This window comes from Benincasa hispida, chromosome 1 (genome assembly GCF_027475165.1).
Source record: "Benincasa hispida cultivar pf3 chromosome 1, pf3_genome.v1.1, whole genome shotgun sequence".
In the NCBI taxonomy this organism is placed as follows: domain Eukaryota; kingdom Viridiplantae; phylum Streptophyta; class Magnoliopsida; order Cucurbitales; family Cucurbitaceae; genus Benincasa; species Benincasa hispida.
In genome coordinates this window covers 4,234,891-4,245,740 of record NC_143478.1, presented here as the reverse complement: position 1 = coordinate 4,245,740, position 10,850 = coordinate 4,234,891, and the positions used below count along the sequence as shown (strand labels likewise).

The following is a 10,850-nucleotide window of genomic DNA, read 5'->3' as shown; positions in this document are numbered from 1 at the left end:
TTTGTGTATACTTAGTCCATAATATTTTTAAAGTGTGTAAAATAAAATATTACTAGACTTTCAATTTTGTGTGGCAAAGTGAGTTCATCTCAATGGTGATTTGCACATCGTTTATTCTTAGAGGTCGGAGGTTTGATCTTTCATCTCTGCATAGATACTTCAATAGTAAACACTAACTCTATCTCCTCCTTTTTCTATTTTTCACTGAATGATGTCTTAAACTCTACATGCCAACACAGGCCAAAACTGAAATGACGAGATTTGTGGTTGGAATCACCTTTCCAACCCCTAGAATTTTAAAATCATAAAATTTTAAAAATCAAATACACACTCTGGAAAATTCTGATTTATATGTATCTTGCGCACAAATCCAAATTTTATAAGTATAACTTGCATTCAAGGAAAGCGAAGGTAGCTTTATTCCAAGTTTCCTCTCGAGCAGGAAAAGAAAATGTATAGCAGAAGCACAATAGTCTCTGAAATTTATCCTTTTGGAATACAAAACCTCTGGAAATGATAAATTTCACTATCGTTGCTGCTACGGCGGACATCTCAATCTTCCTTTGCCCGTAGCACCGATTTCAATTACAGTCGTAGGCTGCTTTGCGAGCTCTGTGATCTTCAATCACCGTCGGCGCCGTTCAGCATGGGACAAGCATTATGGACATTCGGAGGTAAATTGACCTTACTTGATTTTCTTAAACTTTGGTTTGAATTCGTTTTCATTTTTCAGTTTGGATCCGTCGAGGAATTGATTCGGATTAAGCGAATTAACAAAACGGAGATTTCGTAGTCATAGCCGTTTCTGATATCTTCACGGACTTCCTTCCTTTTTTTCAGTACAATTGGATAGTGGGATTCGAACCAGAAAATCAATTGAACTATGCTCGATTCGACATATCTTTACGGACTTAAGAGATGCATTTATCAGTTTAGTTTTGTTTGTTTGGTATGTTAAATTTGCTGATATGTACTAACTCTGTATTTGGTATCGTGTCTGCTTGCAATCCAGGGAGTTTGAGAATTCAAGTCAGAAAAATCAAGAAATCTCACCATAGATACGTTACTCCCGGTTTTCTATACTTGGATAGATCAGTTTTTAATACTAACTTTATCCGTCAACATATTTTTAAAAATATAGTGGGACCCACAAACATTAATGTGGAGTCTATAAATATTTATGAAGACAAAGAATGATACTCTCTCGTACTAAAAAATTATCAGGCTACTCCTCGTATTGCCAATTGGTTTTAAGATAATATTTAATATGATATCAGAGTTCATAAAATCTAAACGAATATTCGGCATGCTGAGAATTTACTTAGAAAAATTAAGAACCGAAAGGCTACTCTCCTCATTGTTCACTACGATTAATTTTGAGGTGGAACCATATAATCTAATAAGAATCTCAACATACTTGCAATTGCAGGCAAAGAATGGAGGGATAAGCAATTGAGGAAGATAACAGATAGAATATTCGATAAGTTTCAAAAGCAAACACATAGCGATAAGCTGCCGGCTGAAGATCTGTACATTGCTACGTTACTTGTATACAAGTAAGAAGCTTTTTTTTTTTTTTTTTTTTTTTGCTTCACTTTTATAGCTCATTCATTCATTTATAAGATAGGCTGGGAGGAACTGAAAGTTAGATTTGCCAATATTTATCAATTTCCTTAAAAAATAGATGTCCTTCTGGTACGTTTCTTGTTCATTGTCTTTTCATTATTAAAAAAGAAATAGACGAGGTTTTGGTATTTTTTTTTCTTCAAATTTTAAAATTTTAAATCATTACATAAAAATTATTTGTTTTAATTAAATATTCGAATTTTTATGTTATGTAATATTTGTATTATACATTTTATGAGTAAAAATGATGTGCTTTTATAAATGTTTTGAAAAATTTGAAAACATGAAAAAAATTCGATTTCATGGTTAACCTTCCTAAAATATTAGGAATTAGAAATATAGTGTAGATTAAGAATGAATTTTATTCCATTGTGTCAAAAAATAAAATAAAACCCCCTTTCCGTAGGTTCATAGAAAAAGTGTTTGTTCGCACTTAATTAACTGACTAATTCTAACTAATCCTAAATCCCTTTCAATAGATCCAAATGAGAAGGGTGGTTGCACACCTAATCTCAAATTAAAACTAAGAGTTAAAAAACAAAAAATAATAAAACAAAAGGAAAGAAAAATACAAATGGATATGGATTGTTCTTAAATATAGAAAAATGAATTAAAATATTTACAAAACATAGCAAAATTTTAGAACTATCAATGATAGACGTTGATCTATCATTGTCTATCAGTGACATTGTTAGATACTGATAGACTACTATTAGTGTCAATTAATGTTTATAGTTCTGAAATTTTAAATATATTTTGTAAATATTTTCAACAATTTTACCATTTAAAATAATTTTATATTTACAAAGAAAGATCGAAAACATTCCAACTTTAAAATAAGGAAGAGTTATGCTCCTAAATTTTCAAACTGGGCTTCAACTTTGATCCTAATATCCGTTTAAAATCTGAAGCTCTTGGTGATTTGGCATTTATGGGGCTTGGTTTAATGCCAAACAAATACATGTGATGCAGTGAAATTAATAAGCTGATCCCCGGACCGCATCGTGATCCTCCCACGACGGAACGTGTCAAAGAACGTGTCAAAGAACTCATACAGGTACTTTGTTTTTTTAATTTATTTAATAAGTCGTTGCCCGGATGCATACAGGTAGAGATGTCTATGGAACGGAGTGGAGATGGGGAAGCCATCTCCATCCCCATCCCTGACTCCCTATACTATTCTCCGTTCTTGCGAATTTCCCTCGGAAAAAAATTAATCAAATATGGACTTTTCCAATTCAATTTTAATTGAAACGAAACATTTTTTAGTGCAAATTTCAATAGAATATCATCAATTTTTCTATCAAAAACATTCATTAATAACCCATCAATTATTCTCATTAAAATTCAACATAAACTTAAATAATAAAAACATCCATCTCATTAAAATTCAACTTAAACTTAAATAATATCCATTCATAATTCATCAACTATTTTAAAAAAAGTTACAATATGACAACAAACATATTTGTTCAAGACACAACAAACAACATGACAATAACATTGTCAAACCAAGCCATCATCAACGAATTTCATCCAACTTTGCAAGGGTTGATTCCTAAAAAAAAACCACAAATATTGTACATATTAATATATTAAATTAATAATAATAATAATACACGAACTTATAACTTACATCATCTGGATCTCGATCCTCAAGAACATTTTCCAAAACTTTAGCATCTATAGGAGTATACTTATCTATTTATGACATGTAAAAGGAAAATTAGATCTCAAATTGTAAATAATAAAAGCTTATTAAATAAATTAAACAATTCATACCTTCCATCCATAACCAATCTTGAGTACACATCAAAGCTTCCAATAAATTTTCATGAATTTGAAAACGATGTGGACCTACGTGTCTCCCACCAATACTAAATGCAGATTAAGAAGCAACAGTAGTGACGGGAACGACTAGAATATCTTTTGCAATTTGATACAAAATAGGATACTTCACTCCATTCAACTTCTACCATTGCAAAATGTTAAAGTGATCCGACCGCAGTAGAAGAGACTCATCCAAATAATGATCCAACTCTGATTTGACATTATCAACATCATTTTCAACATTATTAACAAACTCTTCAAACTTGAGATATTGATCTTTTCTATTAACAAGAGCAGTTGAACTACTACTTCCATCTCGCCTTGAAGTCGAAGAAGTACTAATTGTAGATGTAGAACGTTGAGGTTCTTCTATTTTTCTTGAATTTGAACTATAAAACTTCATCAAATCACAACACAAGTCTCTAACGCGTTTAATTTCAACAGTATGATGAGATCCATAGATTTGAGAAAAATAAAACCGAATCAATCTCATCTTAAATCAAGGATCTAATACTGTAGCTATTGCCAATACACCATGAATCACACTCCAATATTTTTCAAACTTAGCAATCATTTTTGATGCCATTACTTGTACCTCCTCAACATCGGAGTTAAGCCACTTAGGAAGTTGCAACCTAATTTCACAAACTTATCTAAAAAAGACATTGGAGGTTGGATAACTTGACACAGAAAACAACTCAGTCATCAAGTAAAATGGTTCTAATCTATCACACATTTCTTTTGCAAAATTCTAATCAGTATATGAAGGAAGACAAGTGTATAGTGGTTCACATTGTCTTAGACGAAGAAAAACATCTTTGTATTCCAAAGTAGTTTTGAGCATCACAAAGATTGAATTCCATCTTGTAACACAATCAAGACTTAGTTTTTTAGTGCATGGAATTTGTAATTGACGAACTCCTTCTTCAAATTTTTTCTTCCTTTTTGGAGAAAGAGTCCAGAAATGAACTGTACCTCTAATCTTCTCTATACCATCCGAAATTACAGCCAAATCATCTTTCACTATCAACAAAATATGTGCACAACAACGAATGTGGAACAAATTTCCATGCAACCACAGTGTCTTTAAATCTAACTTTCTTAATAAAATGTCAACCATCGCATCATTTGTTGAACAATTATCTACTGTTAAAGTGGATAATTTACAATCTATATTCCAATAAAAAATACACTCCATTAATGCTTCAGAAAGTAACTGTCCAGTATGTGGATGTGGCACATGTACAAACCTAGTATAGTAGTATTACGTAATAATATGTTAAAATGAAAACTACCAAATGAACAAAAAATACATAACAATATAAAAGATTTAAATTACCTTAAAAGTCTGCTTTGCAGGACCCAAGAATCATCAATAAAATGTGCAGTGATTGCCATGTATCCCTTCTTCTGACTAGAAGCAGTCCACCTGTTTGTAGTAAGAGCAACCCTACTTCTATTGTTTTCCAAAAATTTCATTGTTTTAATTCTCTCTTCTTCATAAATTTTACATGTCTGCTTCAACTTCACCCGTCACTCGTGTCGTGTAGTGTAGCAAGACTATATCTTTCCTCATCGTGGTTCTTGAAATCATCTTAAACAACTGTTGAACACCACTAAAAAACTTTCTAAATCCTTTGTGTTCAACTATGTTCATTGGATATTCATGTAAGATTATAGCACAAGCAAGATCTCTCCTAGAAGCTTCATAATCAAAGAGGGTCGGATTTAAGACTACTTTTCCTTCATTGGTTTTAATGGATCTCAAACATGATTGTCTAATGTCTCTTTGTCTCCTTAAGGGACAAATTTTGAAATGGTCATGTAAATGTTTTGTCCCATTTTTATATTCCCCTCCTAACTTTTTTCTACAATAATTATATATTGCTTTCATTGTGTCATTTATTTTTTGTCTCCCTCCTAACTTTTTTCTACAATAATTATATATTGCTTTCATTGTGTCATACTACTGACGTCAACCTATTACTTTTTAGTACATCCTCATTATCATCGGTATCTAATGTAATAGGCATAGATTGATCATTACCACTAGAAACACTGTTTATTGGGGTTGATTCGCTCATGTTCATGGATGTTGGAGTTGAACCACTTTGTTCTAACTCATTATTATTCGATAGAGTCATTTTTAAATTTCACCTACAAATAGTCAAATAGTAACAAAACAATCACAAAATCGAACAACTAGTCAATTTCAGACATACAAAGATCACAGATTCACAATCATAAATTACATATTCACAAATTAGACCAGAAATCACAGATCAGATTCACAAATCGAACAACTAGTTTTATCTTCTATACAAATCACAGATTCACAAATCAGATTAGAAAGTGGATATTCAGACGTCGGATATACCTTAAAACGATCTGATGGAGGGACACGACCACGAAGTGAGGCAGATTGGAGTTTGGTGGTTGGGATGAGCGACGACGGGGTGACTGTGAGGGTCAGATGAGAAGTCGTCGACTGTGAGTAATAGGTTGAGGCCGTGACCGGAGTTTGGTGGTTGGGATGGGCGACAACGACGAGGTGTCATCTGCCGTGACGATGAGAAGTTGTGCTGCTGCTGTGACAATGAGAAGTCACCGACGAGGGGTGACTGACTGGTCTCAGTCTACTGTGACGATGAGAGTGACGGCCTCGCAATGACTGACTGGTCTCGATGGACGGTGAGTCGAAGAACTTGGCTGGCAGTGAGGGAGTTGAGGACGAGGAGTGCCACTGCCGCGTGAGGGTGAGGGTGAGCGTGAGCGTGAGCATGAGGACGATGAGTGCCACCGTCTAAGTTGAGGGCCAGGATGGGATAAGGATAACTGATAAGGATGCTACCTTAAGGCTCTTAGGGTTTTATAATATATATATATATATATATATATATATATATATATATATATATATATACTCGGTTCCCCGGCCTTGGCCGCGAAATAGAAATGGGAAAAAAATTCCCCACACCCTCCCCCATTCCCCGTGTATTTAGGGATTCCCCATTCGGGACGGGTCCCCGCGGGGTCCCAATCCCGCGGATTAAATGGACATCTCTGCATACAGGTAACGGGCTCCGCGGATTAAATGGACATCTCTATATACAGGTAACTTTGGTGATACAATAGTATTACAAAGGTTTAATTTATTTTAATAAACTTGCTTGACATTCATTCCATGGGCTCACCGTTGTTATTTATTTAATTGTGTCGAAGTCAGTGATGAAAATATATGTAGCTATGTTAATATATCCATGGATCAAAGAGTTCGATATCAATATTAAATATCTATAAATATTTCCTCCAACTTCTTTTATAAATACTCGTAAAACATACAAAATGTCATATATTTAGTCCAATATAAATACAACTAAGAATAACAATATCCATAATTTATTTTTGGAGTAAAAAAAATTTGATTATTAATTCAAATAAATTTTATAAATTTTGCAACTTACAGAAATATCTGTCAATATCCATTTCGATATATCCTTTGGTCTAATATTTTTCTTTTTCTTCAGAAAAAAATATACTTTGGTCTCTAATATTTAAGTTTATTTGAGAGCAATGATTAAAATATTGATATCGATATCGATATCAAGTTCTCAATTTTACAGATATATTGATAAAATATCGATATTGATTGATATTTTTGTAAATCATAGAATTTGTAAGATTTATTTAGATTAATAATTAAATTAATTTTACTCTAAAATTAAGTTATGGATATTGTTTTAGTAGTCATATCCATATTGGATTGGATTAAATAGATGACATTTATTATGTTTTATGAGCATTTATAAAAAAATATTGGAGATATCTATGGATATTTAATATCGATACCGAATCCTTCGATTTACGGATATATCGACATATCCACGGATATTTTCACATGTGGAGTCATCAATTATACTTTTCTTTGGTAAGTTAATGATGGATATTAATGCCTAGACCTTGTTCTCTACATTATATGAGGTCTAAATACTTGGCAAGTTTTGTTCTTCACTTGGTGCTAATGGACTTGGCCAAGTATGGCGATCAACTTGCCTGCGGTGCTTGTTCTTTTGTTTTCCTATTCCTCTTTAAGAGGCATTGGTGTTTATTTTTGTGGCTTTATTGAACTGTAGCCTAATGGCTCTTCCTGTTGCCATGTCTTTCAAACACTTCCAATTAAAGTTTAACAAACTGCATCCTTTTTCTATAGTTATATAATTGAAAACATCTAAATGGAAAAACATGTGAAATCTTTGTGTACCTACTCAACTTTGCATGTTTATGGTTCATTAATTGTATTACAGAAGAGCGATATGAACGGTGACCAATATATTGACCGTGGTGAATTTTTGCATTTCATACTGAGTTTGACATCTGAGACGTTCAAATCAGTGAGCCAGAGATTATCGATCCTCACTCTGGTGGTAGCACCAACCGTCGCAGTGGTCACAAAGAAAAGTACTGAAGCCATTCCAGGCGTTGGAAAACTCGTGCAAAAGCTTCCCGTTTCAGCTTATGCTTTTCTCGTCACCCTTGCTGCTCTCATCTTTCAAAAATCTCAGCAGCAGCTTCTTGAATGATAAGTTCAGTCTCTGTGTCATTCGTTCCATCTATATATATATTCCTTTGTTATTTACATATACATGTGAATGTGAGCTAATTAATACACCAACTTTGAATTTACTATTTGAAGCTTTGTTTGCATTTTGTTTCTGCGGCTGGTCATCCTTTTCTTTCCCTTCATGGAAGCCCCATTCAAATTTGATTGGATCATGGCAGATAAATTTTCTTAAATTACACTTTTTAGTCCTAAACTTTGATGTTTATGTTAGCATAATTACTTTAAATTTATATTGGATATATTTATTCTTAGGATCATTCATGTCAAATTGTCAAGAATAAATAACATATTGGCTTCTGATATTGATAATAACTACAAGATGATGATAGCTTTAAGATGACTATTGTCTTCTTCAATCAAAACTCTGAATGTCTTTAGTGGGTTCTCTCTCCTAGATGAGATTTAAGAAAGATTTAGTGCTTAATGTTTTGGTATATAGGGACCATAGACCTAAGATCTCTATATATATACTAGTTCAATTAGGATTCCCATTAAATCCTAATTAACTAGGAATGAGTTTCTACCCATTAAGTCCATACTCTTAGGAAACTATGACCTTAGTTAAGTAGATCACATAATAGGGTCTAATCTAATAAAATAACCAAATGTGATAACATATTAATCCACATACATGGCCCACACTTTAGTTACACTACAAGAAATTGCACTTCGCCCGATGCCACAACTTTTCGGGAAAGGGTGGAAAATGCGTCGGGAGATCCTCTCCCGATGAATAATGGATTGTCGGGAGTTTGGTTGGAAAAAATCCGTTGGGAGAGGAACTCCCGATGCATAAAACAAGGCGTCGTGAGTTGGTCAAAGAACTCCCGATGCATGTATAGGGCGTCAGGAGTTCCTCAAATTGCTGACGCATCATATACAGCGTCGAAAATTTGAGGAACTCCCGATGCCCTATACATGTGTCGGGAGTTCTCGAACTCTCGATGGTTTGTTTCATGCTCGAACTCCCGACAGTTTGTTTTATTTGTCAGGGTTTACAGGAAATCCCGATGCACTAAAATATGTGTGGGGAGTTCCTTCATTAGTTGAATATTGGCTTTTAAATTTTTTTAATTTATAATTTATAATTTTTTTTAAATTTGATCTACCTGCAAAACATAATTAACCAACTTAAACAGATTCATATAATAAATAAAACAAAGAAAATGAAGTCCATACTATAACAAATAAATGAAAAGTTAAAATATCCTACAATAAAACAAAGTCGATACTAAATAAAAGAAATTTGTTTTCACAAATACATGGAAGAAATAAAATGAAAACAACGTCAAAAATACAAAAAAGAAAACAAAGTTTGGAACACAGTATCTTGAACAATCGTTCAACCTCATCTTCGAACAGTATTCTATAATAAAACAAAAACATTCAAATGTTATAATCTTTAAACATTCACAACACGTTCAAACTTCATAAACAAAACATCCACAAATGTCATAATCGTCCAACCAAACTTCATAAACAAAACATCCACAAATGTCATAATCGTCCAACCAAACTTCATAAATAAACAATCTAAACCAAACTTCATACACAAGAACGAACACACATAAAACTCAAATTTTCTCCTCAAAACAATCTAAACCAATCTCGACCCACCCCCACAAAATATTCAAACTTCATAAACAAGAACGAACACACATAAAACTCAAACTTTCTCCCCAAAACAATCTAAATCAATCTCGACCCACCCTCCACAACATATTCAAACTTCATAAACAAGAACGAACACACATAAAACTTAAACTTTCTCCTCAAAACAATCTAAACCAATCTCGACCTACCCCCCACAACACATTTGAACTTCATAAACATTCATAAACACACAAAAACTCTAAGTTCAACGACAAAACGAGTATAATCAAACTCTACCCACCCCCCACGACAAATATGAAACCTCCCAAACATAAAAAACCTACAAATTCAACTCCAAAACGATTATAACCGAACTCTACGCACCCCCACAATATATTCAAACTTTATAAACAAGAATGAATACACATAAAACTAAAACTTTCTCCCCAAAACAATCTAAACCAATCTCGACCCATCCTCTACAACACATTAGAACTTCATAAACATTCATAAACACACAAAAACTCCAAGTTCAACGACAAAACGAGTATAATCAAACTCTACCCACCCCCCACGACAAACATGAACATCCAGTTGTTTGGCTATAAAACCCTATAAATTCATAAACATTCATAAACACACAAAAAACACACAAAACCCTATAAATTCATAAACATTCATAAACACACAAAAACGACAAAACGACAAAAAACACATCAATATCCAGTTGTTTGGCTACCATAATTGCACGATAGCCAATTATTCTTTATCATAGAGCTGCTAAGACATAACTTTGCTACCATAACTGCAGGATAGCAACATATTAGACAACTAAATAATGTTGTAATCGTACCTAATTCGATGGGCCTCCTTTCTGTGATCGTACCATGTCTTCAATCATTTTTTTCACTTCTTCCATTTGTTTTGCATGTCCATGATCCTCTTTCATTTGTTTCTGAATGTCTTCAAGTTTCTTAATCCTCGACTGAGACTATTCGAAATTGGCTCTTAATTCCCTCACCTCCCTCTCTGTTCCTTAAGTAGATGACGAACTCGATGAGCTGCTACCCCTTCTTGACTTAGGTTTAGGGCCCCAACCTAGGCCTTTTGAATATCCGGGTCGTCTACCCAAAACCGTTTCACAGATTTCATCCCCTATTAGTGGTTGAGAACCTTCTGG

The 10,850-nt window shown here is 33.5% G+C and overlaps 2 protein-coding genes across 5 annotated transcripts; one reads left to right on the top strand and one right to left on the bottom strand.

The window, feature by feature from the left end:
* Positions 1–389: 389 nt before the first annotated feature.
* LOC120081499 (uncharacterized) lies at positions 390–8,169 on the top strand. Its single transcript, XM_039036446.2, has 4 exons — positions 390–674; positions 1,430–1,556; positions 2,599–2,683; positions 7,761–8,169. The coding sequence occupies exons 1-4, from the start codon at positions 647–649 to the stop codon at positions 8,034–8,036; spliced, it is 516 nt and encodes a 171-aa protein (XP_038892374.1). The 5' UTR covers positions 390–646; the 3' UTR covers positions 8,037–8,169.
* Positions 2,985–6,334, bottom strand: LOC120081507 (uncharacterized). 4 transcript variants are annotated; one of them, XM_090307789.1, is made up of 6 exons: positions 5,834–6,310; positions 5,504–5,613; positions 4,796–5,059; positions 3,409–3,503; positions 3,263–3,327; positions 2,985–3,184 (listed from the first exon to the last, which is right to left on the bottom strand). In XM_090307789.1, exons 3-6 carry the CDS (start codon positions 4,933–4,935, stop codon positions 3,149–3,151), a joined length of 336 nt encoding a protein of 111 aa, XP_090163915.1. In that variant the 5' UTR covers positions 4,936–5,059; positions 5,504–5,613; positions 5,834–6,310; the 3' UTR covers positions 2,985–3,148. The 4 variants fall into 4 exon arrangements, with proteins under 4 accessions (XP_090163915.1, XP_038892394.1, XP_090163911.1 ...); XM_039036466.2 differs by lacking the exon at positions 5,504–5,613 and having other exon boundaries at positions 5,834–6,334; XM_090307785.1 differs by having other exon boundaries at positions 4,796–5,613; positions 5,834–6,332.
* Positions 8,170–10,850: the final 2,681 nt, after the last annotated feature.